At 36.7% G+C, this 23754-nt stretch overlaps 1 protein-coding gene across 3 annotated transcripts in view; it reads left to right on the forward strand.

Moving 5' to 3' along the window:
* Window positions 1–22079, forward strand: part of NRK (Nik related kinase) — a 148206-nt gene extending 126127 nt beyond the window's left edge. For 2 of the 3 annotated variants that reach the window (XM_045298595.1, XM_045298596.1), the window contains exons 24-29: window positions 2670–2770; window positions 6472–6615; window positions 6903–7052; window positions 11749–11884; window positions 15221–15360; window positions 18747–22079. In XM_045298595.1, the coding sequence (XP_045154530.1) occupies window positions 2670–2770; window positions 6472–6615; window positions 6903–7052; window positions 11749–11884; window positions 15221–15360; window positions 18747–18842 (767 nt within the window). In that variant the 3' untranslated portion in view covers window positions 18843–22079. The remainder of the gene's footprint in view (window positions 1–2669; window positions 2771–6471; window positions 6616–6902; window positions 7053–11748; window positions 11885–15220; window positions 15361–18746) is intronic. The other variant, XM_045298597.1, reaches the window with a different exon arrangement.
* Window positions 22080–23754: the final 1675 nt, after the last annotated feature.

The raw sequence follows: 23754 nt of genomic DNA on the forward strand, positions 1-23754 counted from the left end.
GGTGGGCTTTGGGCGTGGAGATTGGGTAATTTGTTTTACTGTTGAGTTAGAAGGGTTCCTTTACAACCTAGATACAAATCACTTGTATACACAATTTATACTTAACCTGTTGGTTTATCCACTTTCTTATCTGTAAAATGTAGAAAATAATAACTTGTTAGGCTGATAAGAGGATTAAATGAAGTTAACCATTTTTTAACATTTAGAATAGTGGCTGACACTAATCTTCCCATCTTAATGTTTGTGTGTGTGTATTTAGAATTTTGATTATTCATATCATGTCTGTTTTGTGGCTCATTTCTCTATTCATAATTATTTTGGCTTGTAAATAAATGTGTAAAATACGATTCCCATAGATTGAAGTGTTACCAATAATAATAAAAAGAGAGAATTCCAATATTATGTTATATAGTGGAGTAACCCTTAAATACTTAAAGTGTATGTAACAGTCTAAGAAGGGAAAATTATTAGAAATACTAGAATGGGCAGATATTGCCAGTTGTTTTAGACTGCGGCCCAGTTACTCTTTACAACCTAGCTTGAGTTTCCCAATATTGTATGGAAGAAAGGAGGAAAGAATAGCACATGAATGAACTAATTAATGGTTGTAATTTGATTAACAAGCTTTGGAAATTTAAATAGAGGAAGGGCAGAGAAAAGATACTCTAGGACTATTGTTCTCTCTTTAGAGGGCTTTTATGTTTAATTAAAGTTTAATTAACAAGTTTAAAGTGTACAATTCAGCTGCGTTCTGTACATTCACAGTGTTGTGCAACAATCACCTCCATGTAGTGCCAAAACATTTTTATCACCTCCCCAAGGACAATCTGTGCCTCTTAAGCGGTCTCTCCCTATACCTCTACCCCTAGCGCCTGGAAATCATTAACCTGCTTTCTGGCTCTCTAAAATTAACTATTCAGGATATTTCCTATAAATGGATATTTATCTGATTTTTTAACTTATTATAATATTTAAAAGTTTCATTCATATTTTAACATGTATCAAAACTTTATTCCTCTTTGTGACTGTCCATTGTATGGGTATACATCATTTATTCATGCATCAGGTTATGAACATTTGGATTGTTTCCACATTTTGGTTATTGTGAATAGTGCTACTTATATGAGCATTCTTCTTAAAATACTTATTTGATTATTTGTTTTCAATCCCTTTGGGTGTCCACCTCTGGAGCGTAATTGATGGATTATATGAAAATGCCATGTTTAACTTTTTAAGGATAGACGTCATGTTTTTGGAAGGAAACCTTATTGATAACTCTGCTTGCATGTTGGTCAGATGGTGTTCCTGGGCCTGGGATGGGATGACACTTGGTTTAGAGCAGTGTTTAACTTTTTGAGGCACTTTCAAGTAGTTTTCAACAGCAACTGAGTCATTTTATATTCTCATCAGCAGTAGATCAGAGTTCCAATGTCTCTATATCCTCATCTTTAAAAGTGGTTTTCCATAAAAAAGTATGTCTATCCAAGTGAGTGTAAAGTACTATCTTATCTTATAGTTTTGATTTGTGCTTCCATAATTACTAATGATGTTGAACATCTTTTCCTGTGCTTGTTGGCCATTTACATGTCTTTTTTGGAGCAATGTTTATTCAAGTCTTTTGCCCATTTGGGGTATGTATAAAATGTACACAACCATCACCACTACATCTTTCTAAAGCTTTTTCATCACCCTAACTTTTTCTTAATTTTTAGTTGGATTCTCTTTTTTGTTAGTGATTTATAGATATTTTTAATATATTTTGGATGTTAAACCTTTATGAGAAATATTTTTAAGTACTTTATCCCATACTTCCCTTTGATGCATAAAAAGTACTTAATATTTAATAATTTAGCAATATTTGGTTTTACTTGTACTTTTATTTTCATATCTAAGAATCCATTGCCTAATCTGAGGTCATAAAGATCTACCCCTGTTTTCTAGGAATAATTTTACCTTTTATATTTAAGTCTTTCATATACGTTGAGGTAATCATTGCATATGACATGTAACTATCCAGTTGCTTCAGGATCATTGTTGAAGGGACTGTTTTTTCCCTCATTGAATAATCTTGGTACTCTTGTCAAAAATCTATTGACTATAAATTTGTGGATTTATATTTCAAACTCAATTCCCATACATTGTCTATGTCTATGCTTATGATGTACCACACTATTATGATGACTTTAAGTTTGTAGTAACTTGTGTCCATCAACATTTTCTTTTTCAAGACTTTTTTTGTGTGGCTGTTTTAAGTCCCTGGTATTCCATAGCAATCTTAGGATCTACTTTTCCATTTCTACATAAAGGTCATTAGGCTTTTGGTAAGCACTACATTGAATTTATATAGTTTGTTTTGGTTAGGGTTTTCATTTTAAAAATGTTATCTTCCAATTCATGAGCACGGAATGTTTTACCATTTGTGTGTGTGTCTCTAATTTCTCTCATCGATGTTTTATAGTTTTCAGTGTATAGTTTAGAGGTTTTGGAAGTAAGTGCTAAAACTAGAAATTGTATCACCTTGTTTTTGACATAATTTAATGAAATTGCTTTATACAAATACATGCTCTATGCTCTTACATTTCACTTATGGCATTTTCAATGACAAATACAAGTACCTGAGCATCCTTGTTAACTCTATGGAATTGTTATTTCTTTATATTTTATCATAGTTCAACATGAAGAAACAACTTACATTGCAATTGCTTTGAAATCATCCATTCACCTTTATGTGTGGGCACCAAAGTCCTTTGATGAAAACACTGCCATCAAAGTGAGTAATCTTTTCATTTGTAGTGTAGAGTTTTTCTTTTACCAAAAAATTACAGATAGCAATGTTTTGGACTATAAGTACAAAAAGATAAACCATTCTTCTACAATTAATGTCATTTGAATATACCATGTCAATAATTATTGTTTTACCCTTTTTTTAGACAATTCACAGGCACCACAACAAGGTAGAGTATAAGTAAAATCCCTGACCCCTCTCGTTCCCCCAGCTCCTTACTCCCAGTTATACTGTAGTTAATGCGAAAACCTCCCTTCGAGAGACCCAAACATAGGTGCCACCACAAAGGCGTGAAGCTGAGAAAGTCCCTATTCTCTATTTTTATTTTAAAAGATAGATAGATGATAGATAGGTAAATAGATATTGAACAGTTTTACTGGTGTATAATTCACCTATCAGACTATTCAATAGTTCAATTACATCAAGAAGAGTTGCACAATCATCACTACAATCAATTTTAGGACATTGTCTTTATTCTTGTGTGTAGTATTAAATTAAAAAATTAATGACTCTGAGGGAGGGGTGCCAGCCCCCACCGCTAATACTCCTATTGCTACTACTCGGATTCAGTAATACTACTTCTGGGTTCAGTAATGCACAATTGTACGGTTGAGATATATAAGCATTATAAAGTCATCAAGAGCATGAGAGATAATACAATAATACAGTCAGGCATGATACATAGCAACATTGCTCACCTCAACCCAGCTTGGTGGTCCACGTGGAGAGAGGGGGAAGGGAAGGAGGGAAAGGGAACAAGGGAGAGGGGGAAGAGTCAGGGAGGTCAGAGTCCAAGAGAGAAGTCCACCCCTATAGTGCTGGCCCTTGCCTATATACTTTTTGGGGGCAAGCCAACCCACTAATTACAGGTAGAGACATACGTCATAGGGAAGGGTTGCACAATAGGCTACACAGCAATGAGAGGGTGGTCTAGGGGTGGTCTCTGGGTCTCCATAGGAACCCTTATCAGTAGGGTGCAAACCCCACCTAGAGGAACCAAGCTAATGGTCCCAAGCTTCAGAGAGAAGTAGGCCATTGTCTCCAGCAGCAGGGAGCAGGCCCACCCCCTGTGGTGGGATGAGACAGCAGTCTGGCAACAAGTATCTGACTTCCCCCCACACTTGTGCTCATCATTATTATCTCCCCATTTTCCCCCAACATCTCCTATCATAACTGCAAGGAACCATTAACCTGATTACTACCACTATAGATTTACCTATCATAAATTTCATATACAGAAAAACATTAAGAAAACAAAAACTAGCTATAATAACAAAGTAAAACAGATAAAACCCCAATTGAAAAGAATATATTTAAAACTAGAACAAGTTTAAAATAGGTCATAAGGGAGACCAAATAATAAGGAGGAGCCCTGTTGGTGTCATTGTTATGCGTTGGGCTGTGATCCACATGGTTGGCAGTTCAAAACCACACCACCAGCAGCTCTGCGGGACAAAGACTAGGCTTTCTATTCCCATAAACAGTTGCAGTCTCAGAAACCCACAGGGGGTCGCTCAGAATTAGCATTGACTCAGTGGCAGAGAGTTTGGTTTGGAGTTTCCCCTTCATTAAAAAAAAAAACAACAATAAACCTGAAACAACCTTAAAACGGGTCAAAAGGGAGATGAAATGATAAGAGTATATTTTAACTGAGCTACATCTGCCTTAATTGACTTTACGGTGCTCTCTGTCTGATAACAAGGGTATCCACTTCCTTCAACTGTCATCAGAGGGAATTCACCGGAGGCTTATTTGGGACTTCTCCTGTCATCCACAGTCTTTTACAGAACCAGGTGTTCCCAATTTAAGCTCTGATCCCATTCCATCCTTTGGATTTGGATTACATTAATTTTAATCGTTGGATCATACAGACAGACACACTTCTTCCATATGGACTTAGTTGATGCCTTATTTAAATGGTGGCTTGTTTGAAGATAAGCCTTTAGGACCCCAGAAGCTGTTTCTTCTGATAACTGGGCACCATCTCATTTCTTCACCATACTTTGTGACATCACTCATATCTTTAATGATCTCTTCATGAGGCCTAGCATCAAGCAGAGCCATGTCATAAGGACTAATTGTTTTAACATGGGCTAGAATTAAAGTGAAAGCTCAAAATCCATGAATATATCTAGAGTTTATATATGTCTCTCGTTCACCTGAGAGATATCATTGTCATACTATGTTAGAGAACATTATCAATCATTCTGTCTTCGTGAGGAGTATGGAGAGCAGAGGGAGTTTAGGAAAAGGAAAAGATACAGCAGTGGTAGAGACTGAAATCCTATTGGAGAGAGACAAGTTAAAATAAAGCCTTTGTTCCACTCTCAGAGCTACAAAAGATGGGGTCAAGGAGAAAAGGAGTTGACCTATATTCCTTCTAAGCTTGAACTTTATTTTTATTTTTTTACTGTTTGTCATCTTTATTTTTATTTATTTATTTTTTAACATTTTATTAGGGGCTCATACAACTGTTATCCCAATCCATACACACATCAATTGTGTAAAGCGCATTTGTACATCGTTTCTCAAAACATTTTCTCTCCATTTAAACCCCCGACATTAGGTCCTCATTTTTCCCCTCCCTCCCCGCTCCCCACTCCCGCATGAGCCCTTGATAGTTTATAAATGGGTATTTACCAAGCTTGAACTTTAAACAAAGCATTTCTCTCTGAAAATAATAGTCAGACGTCTTGATTAGGTTTATTTGAATTGCTAGTGTTATATTCACTTTTATTATTGTTTAGTTGAATTTCTATGGATCAGCCTTGGAAGTCAATGTTTTTTTTTATCATGTTCTATAAGTTGTGCACAGTTTTTATCTAGAGTAACTCACATATAATGCATCAAAATTAAAGTCAATCCACTTAAGCGGGATTATTTTGCATGTATGCAATAGTAATAAAATCAGTAAACTTTATATAGTGTCCAGTACCTCCTAACCTTAAGCTCAACAGCAGAATCACCTGGAATATTTGTTGAAAATTCAGATCTCAGACCCAACCCCAGGTTGTGCTTATGCATCTGGAGTGGGGCCTGGGAACAAATATTTTTAACAAATGCCTAGTTGATTTTGAACTAGTTGGTCCACACACAAGCATTTACAAAGTACTGATAGGGGTGCATTTTGACAGATCCCAGTAAAGTATACATAAGCTACTTTTGTACCTTAACTCAGATTCTTTTTATATGGTATATTTTAGAGTTGAAGACATCATATGTGCATAATAAAAACAGCCTAATTCTTATCACTGTACCTCAATGTCTATCTATAACAATATATAAATAGCATAGACTATAAACAGGGTGGGTCTGCCCTGACACAGGTCACATCCCTGATCTGATCTCCCTAAATTGTGCCTTGGATCAACTGCCAGTATTTGGATATGGGTTTGTTCTTTAGGGTCTGCTGGTTGGTTAGAGCTGCCTGGTATGGGGCTGGAAAGCAAAGAATAAGTTCTAACCTCTTGTCTAGCCTGATACACAGTTTCTCACTTCAGTTCTTGAATCCTACTTTATGTCTCCAATATAAGGAATCCCATGATACTAAGCCCTCCTCTGTGACCTGTCTTGTCAATGAAGCCTCTTTTGGTCACTGGTGTCCTTTGACTAGGAACCATAGGAGCCTAAAGAACTCCCATTTTTGTGATAGGTTAACATGTCTGACCTTTTTCATTCCCTACTAAGTATGCGTTGATCAATCAGCAGACTCTGAAGGAGATTATATGTCCTATGAAGCCTATATACGAATACTGGCAAAAATAAAGGCAGCTGATCCAGCCAACCGGTTTAAGAGACCAGATGAGCTCCTTCATTTGCTGAAGCTCAAGGCAAGGAATTTAAAGACAACCAACAGTACAAGGCTCTGCAAACTTTTTTATAATCTTTGGCAATTTTCTTTTTGGAGGGAAACTCCTAATTTATAATCTGAATATAAATGTATCCATTCTAAAATAATAGACCCTAAGATACATTATAATATATAGGTCTTTGTATACCTAGTACCATTTAAAAATAAACCTGACTTAAAATCATGTTAAGCAAATAGTGGAAGAGTTTTTGCCTTAGTCAAATGATTGTTTTGGTCTTTGGGCTATATTTGATTTTATATTTACAGGTATTTCCAACGCTTGGTCATAAGCCAGTGACAGTTGACCTAGCTATTGGCTCTGAAAAAAGCCTCAAGATTTTCTTCAGCTCAGCAGATGGATATCACATTATCGATGCCGAATCTGAGGTTATGTCTGATGTGACCCTGCCCAATAATGTAAGATAATATCTTCAAATCCCTGGAAATGATTAGCTATCACACTAGTAGAGGTTTTTCAACTGCTAAAACCCTTAAAAGTTTGAAAATATGATCAGCAGTATATATTTGGGAATGGAAACCAAGAAGGTAAGCACAGAATACTAGCAAGTGGTTATGGGTAAACAAATATTGTGTATGGTTTCTTAGTCCAGACAATGAAATCTGTATTACTATTTATTATTTTTAAAATAATTTTATTAGGGGCTCATACAACTCTTATCACAATCCATACACACATCAATTGTGTAAAGTGCATTTGTACATTCATTGCCCTCATCATTCTCAAAACATTTCCTCTCCACTTAAACCCCCGACATTAGGTCCTCATTTTCCCCCTTGCTCCCCGCTCCCCCCTCCCTCATGAGCCCTTGATAGTTTATAAATTGTTATTTTGTCATATCTTGCCCTGTCCAACGTCTCCCTTCACCCACTTTTCTGTTGTCCGTCCCCCAGGGAGGATGTCACATACAGTTCCTTGTAATCAGTTCCCTCTTTCCTACCCACTCTCCCTCTACTCTGCACTGCCCCCATCATTCACTATGGTAAGATTTTTTGTTCTGATGATGCCTTATACCTGATTCCTTCGACACCTCATGGTTGCATAGGCTGGTGTGCTTCTTCCATGTGGGCTTTGTTGCTTCTGAGCTTGATGGCCGCTTGTTTACCTTCAAGCTTTTAAGACCCCAGACGCTATATCTTTTGATAGCCGGGCACCATCAGCTTTCTTCACCACATTTGCTTATTCACCCGCTTTGTCTTCAGCGGTTGTGTCCGGAAGGTGAGCATCACAGAATGCCAATTTAATACAAGAAAGTATTCTTGCGTTGAGGGAGTACTTGAGTGGAGGCCCAATGTCCTTCTGATACCTTAATACTAAACCTATAAATATAGGCTCATAGATCTATTTCCCCATCCTCATATAAATATATTTGCATATGTACATGTCTTTATATAGACCTCTATAAATGCCCTTTTCCTCCCAGCTCTTTCCTCTATTTCCCTTGATTCTCCTCCTGTCCCACTATCATGCTCAGTCCCCACCAGGATTTCAGCACTTCCTCTTTGCTACATTCCACTTGATCATGCCCTACCAGGACTCCCACACCCACCTCCCCACCAATTTGGATCGCTTGTTGTTCCCTTGTCCCTGGTTTTGTTAACACCTCTTCCCTTCCCCCCACCTTGCCCTCTCCCCTGTCAGTCCCATTGTTTTCTCCTCCAGATTGTTCATCCAGCCTGTCCTATCCAGACAGACCTGCGGAAATCTGTATTATAAATGGATTTTATCATTGTAAAACAGTGTGATTTGTTGGTTTTTAATGAATAAAATTTACATTTGAGAATCTATATTTCTATTGAAAACCAGAAGATCTGACTATATCCAGTCCTCGTTCTATCTGGTCATGAACAACTGCAACTGATGGCTGATTGCCCCCCTCCCCTTTCTATGGGATCTAAGAGCTCCATTTCTGAGCCATCCACTTTTGTGGATGTAGAATAAGTGGATTATGAGTTGGGCTGCTAAGTACAAGGTCAGTAGTTTGAAATCATCAGTTGCTCCATGTGAGAAATATGTAGCTTTCTGCCTCTGTTAAGATTCACAACCTTGGAGACCCATGGGGGCAGTTCTAATTTGTCCTACTGAGTCAGTCTGAGACAGAATGTGCTTGATGGCAGAGATTTGAGAGCCCTTGTTCGGTATCCTCGACTTAGTTTTCGTGAGCCCCTGCAACACATTAGTAGATTCTTTAAAACTACAGCTTGACTATTAAAATTTGAAACATTATCATACCTGTCCTTCATCTTTATCAGAGATTTCAGATAAAAAGTTAGTGTCACACTGAAAATGAACCATATCACGTATGAAATAGTTAATTATATACTGCAATTCTTGCCATTTCTATTTAAAAAAACAATTATAGCTAGCACAAATGGATACACATAACTCTATTAAATATAAATCCATGGCATCTCAGATCTGATGATAGTTATGAAGTTCGTATTATTGAACAACATTTTGACAAGGAAAGGTTGAACAAATATTTCTATGCTTCACTTTTTCTTAATTTTCTGTTTTATTAAAACCAAACACTACTATCTCGTAGACATGAAATTCTAGTGACCCTAGATACATTTTCTGAGACTTTAAATCTTTACTGGAGCAGACAGCCTCATCTTTCCTGTGCAGCTGCTGGTGAATTTGAATCGCCAACTTTCCATTGATTGGTTCAACTCCTAAGATACAGAGCCATCGAGCCCCTCCTCAGTTTATAGACAACTAAAATTTAGTGTTATGTAAGAGAAAACTCATTAATTTTTCAGTCACTGTGTTATTGTAAAGGAGCCCTCCTAGCACAGTGGTTAAAGCACTCCGCCGCTAATAGAACAGTGAGCAGTTTGAATGCACCATTGATGCTGCAGGAGAAAGATGTGGCAATCTGCTTCTGGGAAGATTTCAGTCTTGGAAACACTACGAAACAGCTCTACTCTGTCCTGTTGGGTCAAAATGAATCAGTACCTATTTGATAGCAACAGGTTTGTGATCAGTCTTGCTGTTAGTTTCTGTCCAGGGAGCTCTAAATCATGCTGACCTTACACCTAACATAATGATTCATAGTAAATCATTATGGCCTGGTCCTATGCCATCTTCATAGGCATTGGTAGTGCAGCGTAGTTGTTTGGTATTTTGAACAAATTTCAGAATGTTTCATTAATCTCTGAGAAATAAAAAAGAGAGATTTCCAGATCCTAACTGGGGTTGTTTTTTTTTCAAAATTGTTTCAGCCATATTAGTAATCTCACCCAGTTGTTACCTATGATTACATAGAAATAACCTTGATAATGTAGAAAATAACAAACCAGCATGAGCAAAGCCACTGAGATATCAGGCCGTGTCATTTTAAGATACATTTTTTTCTTTGGATTAATGTTTCTTTCAAGGCTTACAGCGCCTTATTTTTTTCATGCATCTTGTTATTTTATTTTATATTGTGTCGGGTAGCCTTAATTTAAAAGTAAATGTGATACTGAACTTTACAATAGTGGTCCAAGTTTACGCGTGCGTAAGTAGTCATTCAAGAAAGGTGAGCTCTGTGTGTCACTTGACTGCAAAGCACAAGAATTGTTTCTTGTAAGGCAATCATTAGTTAATTATTGTAGGAACTAGACTGAGAGAAGATTAATTTCTCTAAAATCATGCTCTGACCTAATTAAGATACCTTACATATATTCAAAAATATTTTTAGCTCAATCCCTGATGTCTTGACCCATCAAGAGAAAACGGACTCTAATACAAGGGAGGGAGGGATATATTTTGAAACAGAACACACTAAAAATAATATCTTACCCCAGAGTCCTACTTTGCAAACACTGTAAGGCTACAAAGTAGCCTTGTGTGCTAAAAAATAATTGGTTACTTCAAAAATCATCTGAGAAAGAAGAGAATTATATCTCTGAAGCTGTCTGGATTTCCATCAGTCTTGATTTATTCTGAACAGGTTTTATTAAGACAGCCTTCTTTCTTGCACTTCATTTCTCTTTTCATCTCTTTACTGACTCCTTTGCTCATGCGAGTGCCCAGGCAACGCATTAAAATTGCTTTTCGCCTCTGGATACCTGTTTTAGTTTTAAGGATAGTCGTTGCTGAGACATGGCCTCAAGCACTTGGCCTAAGTATGCTCAATTTGGCAAGTATTGTTTATGACTTTTTACCTATCATTTGTTCATTTGAGAAGGAATAGAGTAGCCTAATTGTTCATTGATCTGAGAAATACTGTCAGTGTGACAGTCCCTGTAGTTGAAGCAACGTCTGTCACATACTGTTGAATGCAGCATAAAAATTAGGATTGCTTAATTTCTTAGTATCTCATACATGCCACTGAATATGTCTCTGGATTTAATAAATTCCTTGGCTTTTTTTGTCATAGGCATTTGTGTATTGAATGTTTTTTAAGATTGTAAAAAATAGATTAAAAGCCTGCAAGTGAGGAGGACTGGAGCTGAAGTGAAGGATTTTATGAAGCTGCCTTTTATAAACATTTTAAGCTCAAGCTATTTCTGAGTGGATTTTCTATTTAGATTCAAATGAATGGGCTGATAAGCTGTTGGTTATTCTTGGCTAACACGTTCTTACTAAAGTTTTCATACATGTGCTGAAATGAATATTAAATTCAATTCAACTATCTAAATTTAACATTTCTTCTATTATTAGACTGATTACTAAAAATTCAGTGCATTTTTCTGTGTTAGAAATATATCTGGACTTTTTTTTTTTTTCACGAAGGGGTTTCTTTTCAGTATCAAGGAATATGGCCCAGTGACTATTTTATGCCATAGGCATAAGTTTTTTAAGTTTTAAAGAGACCTGGTGTGACAGTGGGTTAAGCATTGTGGGTCAGCGCATGTGGTTCAAACCCACCAACAGTTCCTTGGGATCGATTCGATGGTAGTGGGCTAGTGGAGTTTCCGGTTTTAGGTGGTACATAGTTCGATTTTTTTACATAGAGGTTTTCCCCTCCTTTCCTGCATTTTGAACCTCTGTCCTGTCTCTATTAATTCACTCAAGTGGCTTCAACTAAAGTCACAGTGATCAAATGTTGGGTCTGTAAATCTGTATGCAACATAAACCCATCCCATGAAAATCTCTCTACCACAGAGTATCGTCATTCTGCCTGATTGCTTGGGATTTGGCATGATGCTCACCTTCAATGCTGAAGCCCTTTCTGTGGAAGCAAATGAACAACTCTTCAAGAAGATCCTTGAAGTGTGGAAAGACGTACCATCTTCTGTGGGTATGTATAGATATTTTTAGTGTTTTATACAAACCCAGAGGAGCTTCTCAAGGGTAAAAATATGCCCTGCTAAATAATTGCTTATTACATAGTTTTTCTGGGCAAATAGGATTCATTTGGGATCCTGCATTCTTGGTTCCATAAGAAGATGGTGTGTGTTTGTCATATGCTCACTGCGTTCACAGGTATCCCACGAAGAAGCTAGTTTTGATGATCTGATTTGTGCTCCCTTTACCATAGCTATGTAATTGAAACAGGGAATCATTCTCTTCCCAATCTGTACTTTAATTTTCACTTCCTCTGCTTACAGACTATATAGATACTGAAAATGCTTCTTCTCATCACATTGATTGTGGCTGGGTGGGGTTACACTTATCTTAAGAGACAGGCAAAAAAAAAAGCAAAATGTTTCTATGATATCACAGTCAGTAGTGTTTGACTTTATCACTATATCCGAGGAGTGATTGTGAAAAATAAAATATAAACTGAATATATGACATATTGGTTGTCACTAAAATGTCATCATTCTCCATTTAGAAAAAAGATAAGTAGTGACTGACTGGAATGCTATTAGATACCTCCCAGAGGGCAAATGTCTCCCAGGAGACTTCCATTTCAACCATGGCAGACAAGGACTTTTTTTGGGTACACATCCAGATGCTTCATTTGAATGAGCAACCCTTAGTCATAAATGCAAACTCTATTAATAATTCCCCTTAGTGCAGCAAGGGCTTTCCCCCCACTTCTTAACCAATGCAGGAATGCTGAACTGAGAATCGAGAATAATTGTTGTGTGGCTCTCTGAGTCTTGCTAAATATATGGGTAATTTTTAAATGGAGGCCAGAGTACATACAAGAATTAGAAATGCTAGAGAAAGTAGACAGATTTGGGAGAGAATAAACACTCATGAGAGGAGGAGAATTTAATGGACTAAATAAAGGAGTATGAGAGATAAAGAAGAACAAGGAAGAGGAGAAGAATTGATCTACCAGTAGATTACCCAGAAGCTTTTGAAATCTCTGTAAAATTGTTGTGACTTTAAAGACCGAATCAAAAGAACCTACTTTTCATGAACATTTTTCATTATGGGATAATGGCACATTACATTGCATTTTCAGAATATATTCTTTTTGTATAGCTAGTGTGAAAGGTTGCCTTGAAATTGTGTTCCATTCTCTCCAAACAGTTAAGAGCTCACAGTTTATGACTGCTTTAAGTGACAGAAAGTAAATGCTTGCAGCATAATTGACAGATCTGGGACAAAAGAGTCCCAGAATATTAAAATAAAGAATATTCTTCTCATCTTCAGAGTGATAATTTTGTGATCAGTGTGCTACTCAGAAATGGGAATAAGGAAATTAAATTGAAATGAGTTGAACATACCCCTATAGTTATACCACCCGACACTCATAGAAATCAAAGAGATCTTGAAACACCTTCTGACCTGAAAGGAAAATCTATTTTAATTTGTTATAACTTAAAAGACATCTCTCTATCTAAATGTAAAATAAATTATAGTACTATTTGGAGGTGATATTTCCTTTTGTATATTAAATATTTTTGAGAATATACTAAAGATGACAGTATAAACACTAATGTTAAATACGTCAGTTACTTGGCTTTTCTGGCTAAAATAAACCCCTTCTTAATTATGTAAAACTAACCCAGATCCAGATGTCCTTAATTTAAAATTGTATCCTTCCCGCAGCTATAATACACGTTTTCAAGCATAGGATTATTGCTTTGGAGTCCCCAACGAATGTTTGCAGGTACAGCAATCACATGCATTACTAAATCTCCAGTCTCTGAAAGCATACTGGTCCACACAGCTATGCAGTAGCTAGATTAAGTGGTCAATTTATGTGTCAAGATTTTCAGCAGGTTTTAATTTTAAGATTAAGGGAAAAATAACAGGATGCCATATCAATTGTGTACTTAGACTCAACAAGTAGTCTATGCGTAGAAAGCTTAATCCTGTGAAGGTGTTCACAAAATTCACATTTTTTATGTAGTCGCCGAGGTGAAGAAGTCTAAATACAGATAGACTAACTCTATAACTTGCTGCCATCACGCAAACCACTCTGCCTTCCCGTACTTCCTTTTTATCTGGGCTGATTTTAAGCTTAATCTGAAACTGAAGTTGTAAAGTCTTTTTTCAAGAGAGCAATTTTTCTGAATCAAAATGACTGCAATTTAATTACAATTTGATATAGCTTTCATATACATCATATTTTTAATTTTCATGTAAAGGGAAGGAGATCATAAACGCTTCCTAAGATTTAATTGAGGGATGTAAAATGACTGATACTCTGCCTATGAAAAGTCACTTAAAAGTTGAATTGCATTTTTATGAGTCTTTATTTTCTTTGTAAATTTTCTTTGTAAACAAAAGCATTCTAAAACATTCAGGAAATAAAGGAGAATATATATAGTAATTTTTTCAATATTGAGCTTCATTTATAATAGAAAAAATCAAATTATTTTACTGAATTATGATTTGTCGATGTGGGCATGAGGTTACCTTATTTTGTTTTCCAGACTATTTTAGCTTTAGTGAAAACCCTGATGTTATTTTAAATACCAGAGTTGGTTTTTGGGGGGGAAATTGCTTCCCTTTAAAAAAAAAATACATCAACTGGGAAGCTAAATATTTAGCTGCTTTTTTTTTTTTCCTGAGCCAAAAAATACCTGACAACACCAGCTGGCTGAGTGGCTGTTTCCATAATTAGGTTCCTGCTTTACCGTAATTATTATCATCATCTTTATTGTGCAAAGTAATATAAATAGGACTAAAAAGTTAAAATATATAATTTTCTGTGCAGAAGAAAGCCTTAACTGTATAAAAGGAGCTTCAGTTCTGTTAAGAACATCACATTGAATTGCATTAGCGTTGCTAAATTCATTATTACAGCAAGTCATTTTTCTTAACTGTTGTCATTTTAAGAGTCCCATGTCCATGCCTGCCACTTGAGTGTAAATATAGCCCATATGGAATATTGTACTTTACTGAGACTAGAATAAAGAATGGGTACCTTTAAATGACAACCATGAGCACTTGACTTTGTGGTATTGAAGAAACCAAGAGATCTAGACTTTCAATGTTTGTCAAGATCGTGTCAACAGATAACCGGTTTGAACACCACTCCTAAGCTTCAAAATGGTCATATCATTGACTAAAGAGAGAACAAAGATGGGGATTTTACATATATATATATATATTTAAACCTGAACTATAACAATGAACCTCTGACTAATAAAACAGTGAATGTGGTTATAATTTTATAATCACTTCTGAAAAAATTTTGTACTTTTATAATTTTCTATTTTCATTTTAGCATACGAATGTACACAGCGAACCACAGGATGGGACCAAAAAGCCATTGAAGTGCGTTCTTTGCAATCAAAAGTCCTGGAAAATGAGCTGAAGCGCAGATCAATCAAGAAGCTGAGATTCCTTTGTTCCCGTGGGGACAAGGTATTGTGTACATTGTCCAGTCATAGCAAAAATAAAGCAAGCATTAAATATTAATTAAAGGAAATTATACCCTTCTCCTTGTAGCCATGCATGTATTTGTGCCATATTTTTCTTTTTTTTTAAATGGTTGAGTTTTAAAATTTTATTTGCCATCCAGGTCATGCTGTTAATATATCTAGTAATAAATCTATGTTAGTAGACATATAAAACGAAAGACATGATGTAATGTTTAAGAGCACAGAGTTCTAAATCAGAACAGACTTGGGTTCAAATTCTACCTTTCTCACTTATGGTGTGACCCTGGACAAACTGATTAGCCTCTTAGAGCAGAGCTTTGGTGTCCTTTATCTGTAAAATGAGGAGAATATTGGCTACTTGTCAGGGTTATTGGGAGGATAAAATAAACTACGTATGGTAGTGCTTTTAATTACGTAGCTGTTACTGATGTCTGAGGCAAATTAAGGTTATTGTCCTGGGCAGTAGAATTGAATTCTTCTTGAAAGATTACTAAAAGGAGGTTTTAAAAAATACAAGGAAAGGGGGTCGGGGGAGGAGGTGATACCATCCATGGACTTACTATTGATCAAAAGAATTTTGCATCAAAATATTGATGTGGTCAATGATGACATTCGTTTTCAAAAGGAAGCAATTTGAAAAAAGAAAAAGTAAGCTTTTTGTCATGTCCTCAGCAAAGCTTAGCCATTATTTTGTTTAGTTTGTGCAAAATCCATAAGTGGTTTTGCTCAATAGCCCTTTGCCTTTTCATATTAAACATAGTAAACAGATTGCTGGGGGCAATCTACCCCTGAGACCTTTAAGTAACAAACAAAAACAGAAGAAATAATTCCGTCTTGTGTTGGGTCCTTCAGAAAGCTACCTAATTTAATATTCAAAAGTAGGTATTATATCCATTTTTGCACCAAAGAAAAATGAGGCCAATTTTTAAAAAATGTTGACAACCATTTACATAGAAAAGATCATTATTTAAGATATTGAAGTCCCTGCATATGGTTAGAAACAGAAGCATGAAGCCAGGATAAGAAAATGTTCACATTTAGAAGACATTGCAGACAATTCAAGCGTAAAACAGTTAACATCAAAGGTACTCATTTGACCTAGTGCACAGAGATGGCCTAGTTCTGACAACTAACTAGGTGTGAGAACCAGAAAAAAGTGTGGTTAATCTTTCCTAGCCTTTGTTTTCTCATCTCCCAAATCGAAATACTAACAACAGCTTAGGAGAACATTGTGAAAATTAATGATAACGGGTATGTAGTAAGCATCTCACAGTGTCTGGCACATAAACGGAGGTATGTCAAAGAGAGCATGCACGGCTTGTCATTATCATCTTTATTATGTAACAAACCCTTTCAAGTGTAATTATTGTGGATGTTAAATGCTCTAGTCATGACCCAGAGGCCCATGTTTGATATTTATGTTCACATTCTATTCTGATTTTATCTATGGCACAAACCACATTTACTCAACATATCCCTGTCTAAGTCACTGTACTTCAAACTGATCTGTCAGTTGGTGTTGGAAAAGTGAACCACAAAGTAGAAAATTCCAGTGACCTCTTAACTCCACAGCAAAGGGAACTAGCAGCTAAAGAATTTCATCACCTCCTAATTTACGAAGAAAAGACAACATTAATAACATTTTTGGATTATTTATTTATTTTTCTTTTTTTAATCGTTTTATTAGGGGCTCATACAACTCTTACCACAATCCATACATACATCAATTGTGTAAAGCACATTTGTACATTCATTGCCCTCATTGTGAAAACATTTGCTCTCCACTTAAGCCCCTGGCATCGGCTCCTATATTTTTCCCCCTCCTTCCTGCTCCCCCACCCCATGAACCCTTGGTAATTTATACATTATTGTTTTGTCGTTTCTTGCTCTGTCTGACGTCTCCCTTCACCCACATTTCTATTGTCCACCCCCCAGGGAGGAGGTCACAAGTAGATCCTTGTAATTGGTTCCCTCTTTACAACCAACTCTCCCTCCATCCTCCCAGAATTGCCACTCATACCACTGGTCCTGAAGGGATCACCCACCCTGAATTCCCTGTGTTTCCAGTTCCTATCTGTATCAGTGTACATCCTCTGGTCTAGCCAGACTTGCAAGGTAGAATTGGGATCATGATAGTTTGGGGGCGGGTGGGGAAGCATTTAGGAACTAGAGGAAAGTTGTATTTTTCATTGTTGATACATCTCACCCTGACTGGCTCATCTCCTCCCAGAAACCCTTCTGTAAGGGGATGTCCAGTGGCCTACAAATGGGCTTTGGGTTACCACTCCGCACTCCTCCCCTCTCATTCACTGTGGGAAGATTTTTTGTTCTGATGATGCCTGATCCCTGATCCCTTTGACACCATGTGATCACATAGGCTGGTGTTCTTCTTCCATTTGGGCTTTGTTGCTTCTGAGCTAGATGGCCGCTTGTTTACCTTCAAGCCTTTAAGACCCCAGGCGCTATACCTTTTAATAGCCAGGCACCATCAGCTTTCTTTACCACATTTGCTTATGCACCCATTTGTCTTCAGCGATCGTATCATGGAGGTGAGCGCAAAATGATATGATGTTTTGTTCTTTGATACCTGATAATTGAACCCTTCAGCACCTTGCAATCACACAGGCTGGTGTGCTTCTTTCATGTGAGCTTTGTTGCTTCTGAGCTAGATGGCCGCTTGTTTACCTTCAAGCCTTTAAGACCCCAGACACTATATCTTTTGATAGCCGGGCACCATCAGCTTTCTTCACCACATTTGTTTTTTCACCCGCTTTGTCTTCAGCGGTTGTGTCGGGAAGGTGAGCATCATAGAATGCCAATTTAATAAAGTATTTTGTGTTGAGGGAGTACTTGAGTGGAGGCCCAATGTCCTTCTGCTACCCTAATACTAAACCTATAAATATATGCACATAAATCTATTTCCCCATCCTCATATATAAATATAGTTGCATACGTACATGTCTTTATCTAGACCTGTAGAAATGCCCTTTGCCTCCTAGCTCTTTCCTCTATTTCCTTTGACTTTCCTCCTGTCAATTTGTGGGTTATTTAAAAGATAAATAGCAAAAGGGAATTTTCAACCCAAGCTAAGCAAGTACTTCAGATGAATGCCACTTATAAGATAGTAGCTTGAATTATTTAAGCCATACTTACTAAAAATATGTAGAACATGGTAAAGATGTTATTTGTAATTATAAAGTCAGACTCTAAATTTAAGTTTTTTATTTTTCTAATCAGAAAAACTGGTAGGGTTCAATATATAATGGTCAGATGATGATTAACTTTAGTACTTATAATTTTGCTGATCAAATTTAATTTTATAATGTATGAGACATATACTGATGGTGTCTTTTTCTTCTTCTTTTAAAGCTCTTCTTTACCTCTATCCTGCGCAATCACCACAGCCGGGTTTATTTCATGACCCTTGGAAAACTTGAAGAATTCCAAAACAATGATGGTGTTTAAAAGATGATGACAGCATTTATAAGCATCAAAACTAGGCAATTTGCCTCTTCAAATTTCTGAGATTAAATAAGCATTCAGGTTTTTTTTTGTTTGTTGTTGTTAGGGAGAGTATATCTAGAGAAGTTACTTATAATGTAGCACAGAATAGTTTTAATAAGAAATGTAGCTTTATATAAGATTAACTATAGCAAGCTCTATGGACTCCTATGGTGTACAACTTCTTTTGCACAAACTTTGTAACTTTTGTTACTGTGAATTCAAACACTACTCTTTGGTGAGTTTGGACACTATCTCTATCAATATTTTACAACCTGGTGTTAAGAAACCTGTTAGGAGTTTTATTCCAAGTAGTTTTCAGAAGAATTAATCCTCACTGAAAAGTTTCAGGAAAAGAAAATCAGTAACAAACCCTGTGTGATGTATTCAAAATCATGTAAAGAAACGAAGGTTAGATCATGAAATGAAAATAGTAAGGACTATGCTGTAAAGCAGAGGGATGTCTGCCTCATTTAGACTAGAGAGAGAAACTACAGTGATCACAGGGCGAGGGAAAATAAGCATTTGCCATGGAGTTCATTCTGACGGATGAGCCCTTATTTATTGTCTGAATAGAACTGTGTGCCATAGGGACTGGTTGTTCAGAAATATAGATTGCTAGGCCTTTTTTTCTCAGGCATCTCTTTGTGGACTCAAACCTCCAACTTTTAAGTTAGCATCAGAGCACTTTCGCATCAGTGCCCCCGGGGGATGCTCGGTAAAGCAAAAGGGCCACCAATTCCTTTAACTTATTTGAAGGACGGCCACAATAGTTAAACCAACAGGTAGTGACCATCTGTCTTCTTTTTAACTCACGTTAAGCTAATTTTCTCCTGATAAGAACCAAACCTCATATACTTAGATTCCCTTAGAACCCCAAAGATGTGCAATAGCTGTTTTTACAAACCACCAAATAATACACTTGCAAGCACGTATACACATGTACTGTAGAATATTTTTTGTTTTAATCCTTTGAAGTAGGCATCAAATTATCCTACAAGGATGAATTGGATTCTTATCTGGCCATCAGTGTGACTGGCCATCAGCTAGCATCGAGTAATTGGCCTAATCCCACAGTAAAATATATCCTATTGTCTTTAGTTATTAAACAAAAGCACAATGACACACAATGTTGTCTGCTAATACTTATCTTTTTGTGTTTTGATTTCTACAAATTGGAGATTTAACCTAAAGCCATTTCTGATAAATTTATATATAGACACTCATTGTTACAGGCTCAAAAACGTCAAAGATATGGGGCAAATCAATTTTATCACTTAGCTAAGGCCATAGAATTAGACTGGTAATTGACAAGGATGTTAGTAAATTTTCCAAATAACTTACAGTCCCCATAGATTGGTGGCGTTGGTCACCTATGGTAACCGCTACCTGCTAAAAGGAATCCTTCCTGCAGATTCATCCTCAATACCATGGTTAGTTCTGGGGCAAAACGGAAGCGGCAGAACTACCACCAAGAATACCTCAGTCTAATTCCTCTAGCTCTGCTTTTAAATGTGGAAGACAGTGCCAGTGGGATGATCATTTCAAACTACCTTGTTAACCAAAATAAAAAGCAGCTAACTATGTGTGATTTCAGGATAATACAACATCTCTGGCAGCAAAGGTGCCAGGAGAGAAGATTTGGATTTTCCTAACAACTTACATCAAGTATGGAGACTTTAGGAGAACCTGAATCCGTGATATAAAGAAATCAATGTGATTCACACTTCTGTTACTGTGACACAATAATGTGACCCTAAAACTGGCTTAGCCTTGAGTGTTTACAACTCGAATGACTTTTTAAATACTGTAGTTTAAAAAGGAAGGAGACTTTTATGTTAAGATTATTTCTTTAGAAATAGTCTTCATTATTATAAATTTGTACACCAAAAAGGCAATGGGGAACTTTGTGCAAGTACCTCATTGCTGAGCAAATGGAGCTTGCTATGTTTGAATTTCAGAAAATGTTCTCATATTAGTAGTTTAGAATCATGTATTTTAAGACTTCTTTTTTTTCTTCATAATAGTTACTCAGAGTTAAGATTCAAAATTACGTTTATATTAAAATCATATGATTAAGGGCAATAACTATTTTAGTAAGTCAACTCCCATTGTACTTCTGTGGCTGTTATTCTAGTAATCATTGAACATTGTTAACTGGATCTACAAAGGTTTCTTCAAGTAGCCAAGCAAGAGAGATTATAGATTTGTGACTACCTTTAAAGGATAAGGTGTTATTGAAAAAAGGAAGCTGGGTCCATATCAAGAAGGGTTACCCTAAGATTAAATGGCCAACCTGTAACAAAAACTAGCTGCCTTTCAAATGATTGCAAATCATAGCAGCCCCATGTGTGGCAGAGTAGAACTGCAGCACTTGCCCTAACTGAAGACTGGCCAAAGAGCAAAAATGGGAAATATTTAAAGTTATTTGTAATGGATTTAATCAGAAATATTCATTTGGAGGCTTTAGCTCATTTGCCAGCTGATACTGGAAAGTGAATGGCCAATGCCATTGCCCAGTCCCCACTTCGTGCTAGTACCATCAGGACGCTCCGGCCCAGTGCAGAAGCATGGGGCAGATGGAGCCCCAACTAGCCAGTTTCTCTAGTCCTCTGATTTGAAGCATGAAAAGTTTGACAGGTTGGGAGAAGCTTTGGGGCCAAAATTGCAGTTTGATTTTAGTGCGATTTAACTTTTTCACCAAATCTTTTACCAAAATGAATTGCATTATTGAAAAGATTAGAAAGATGGAAAATAAGGGTGCAAAGAGATGATAGGTAAATTTGAGTGATTACATCTGTTGAAGTAAGGTAGGATCCTGGGAGACAGGACAGGGAAAGAAGAACCGATAGTGTTTATTAAGATAAAATAGATACTGCAGTATTACACAAACATGCAAACAGTACATTAGAATGCATTGATTTTAATATTTTTGGTGCCACAAATTTCTAGCTAAATTAGTCACTATGTTCTACCAAGAGTCATCGAATTGAAGTGGGATGTATAAAATAGAACTACCGCCACATACATCCAATGGGATCTTTTAAGTATTCTTTTAATAGTTTTTGAGAAATGTGCCCATTTAAATATACTCTTAAGTTTTCAAGAATATGCAATTATCTTTAAAACTGTTAATCATTTCATCAGGAATTATTCAATGAGTCATTGTTCATCTTATAAAAATAAAAATTTTAAAAATTATTGGTTAATGTCATTATTGAAATATACTTGTCTACAACATCAAAACTTCACTTATTTCATGTAATAATGCATTTATTGGAAGGTGTTAAGGGTTTGTATCTGTCTGTCCCATTAGAAGTTCTGCCAAGGAACTGTTACTCTGCTTAAAACTTTCTGGCTGCAGTGATGGACTACGAAAGAGCGACATGATCGCACACAAATGCACGAGACCCAAGCAAATGTTAATGCTTCCCTTCGCGTGCCCAGTATGCAGAAGTCCAGTGGAGAAGAGAGGGACTTTCTCAAAGAAAGGAGTACAGATTGATAGTTTCTTTGCTCATGAAAAGATGTAAGACGGGCTAAGAGTGGAAAACAAGATGTACAGCCATTCTCTCAGCAGAACTGAGTAGTGAAGCATTCGTGGCACGATTCCATCGCATCCTATTGCCTGGGTCATTCTGGAAAGGTGTTTATCCCACTGTCCCTTGCACAGTTGGGGGTGGTCATAATTTGTTCGTTGTGGCCAGGCATTCCAGATCTGGGCTACCCGACACAATAATTGTGCCTAGATTTTTAGAGGCTATATGAAAAATGCTTTATTACAATCAAAAGGACTCGTTTAGCTTTATACATTGTGTTCACAGACTTCCACTACTTCAAGGTACAGTTGTACCACAAAGCTAATAGAGGGCACCATCCTAAGGAACCTTTATGAGGCCATGAGTAGAAGTCAGTATCAGGAACTTTCTCCCTCATCAAGGGAGCAGTTGGTTTCAAATTTCAATACTACTAACTTACTGACAATAGTTTAACACATTGTGATTTTAATTATTTTCTCTCACTTAAAAATACTCATATTCCTTAACACACGGATATCTGTGAGTGTTGTCCCTCAATTAAAAAAATAAGGAAGCAGTTAATGAAATAAAACCCAAGCAGATTTCAGAATACATTGTCACATTTTTATTGTTCACCATAACAACTGATTTAAAAGGAAATATCAGAATGTGAGGGAGCTTCAAAAATAATTGTGGGAGAAAGGGTCAAGCCAGCCAGAGTGCAGTAGAGCACCAAGGGAACACAACATTCCTCTAGTTCTTTAATGCTTCCTCCCCGCCACTATCGTCACCCCAGTTCTACCTTACAAATTTGTCCAGACTGGAGCATGTACAATGGTACAGATAAGAACTTTAGACAAATGAAATCCAAGACACATAAACCCTTCAGAAACAGGAATGGGACTAGCGATGAGGGTAGGGGAAAGGTGGGGGGAGAAGAAAGAGGAAGGGTGAACTGATCGCAATGATCAACGTATAACCACCACCCTGAGAGGGACAAACAGCAGAAATGTGGGTGCAGGGAGAAAACAGATGGTGTAAGGTATGAACATAGTAATAATTTATCACTTATCAAGGGTTCATGAAGGTGAGAGGAAAAAAATGAGCTGATCTCAAGGGCTCAAGTAGAAAATGTTTTGCAAATGATGATGGCAACATATGTACAAATGTGCTTGACACAATGGATGTATGGATTGTGGTAAGAGTTGTTAGAGTCCCCAATAAAGTGATTTATTAAAATTAAATTTGTGGGAAAAATATTTTATTGCAATTCCCCACAAATTCTTGAAGCCTGTTCTTAGTTACAGAGGGAGTAAAAATGAATTTGTGTTTTCAGAAGCTAGTCTATAGCTTATTTT

Source organism: Echinops telfairi, unplaced genomic scaffold, assembly GCF_000313985.2.
Source record: "Echinops telfairi isolate 266 unplaced genomic scaffold, ASM31398v2 ScPeMD7_7427;HRSCAF=8465, whole genome shotgun sequence".
NCBI classification, from domain to species: Eukaryota; Metazoa; Chordata; class Mammalia; order Afrosoricida; family Tenrecidae; genus Echinops; species Echinops telfairi.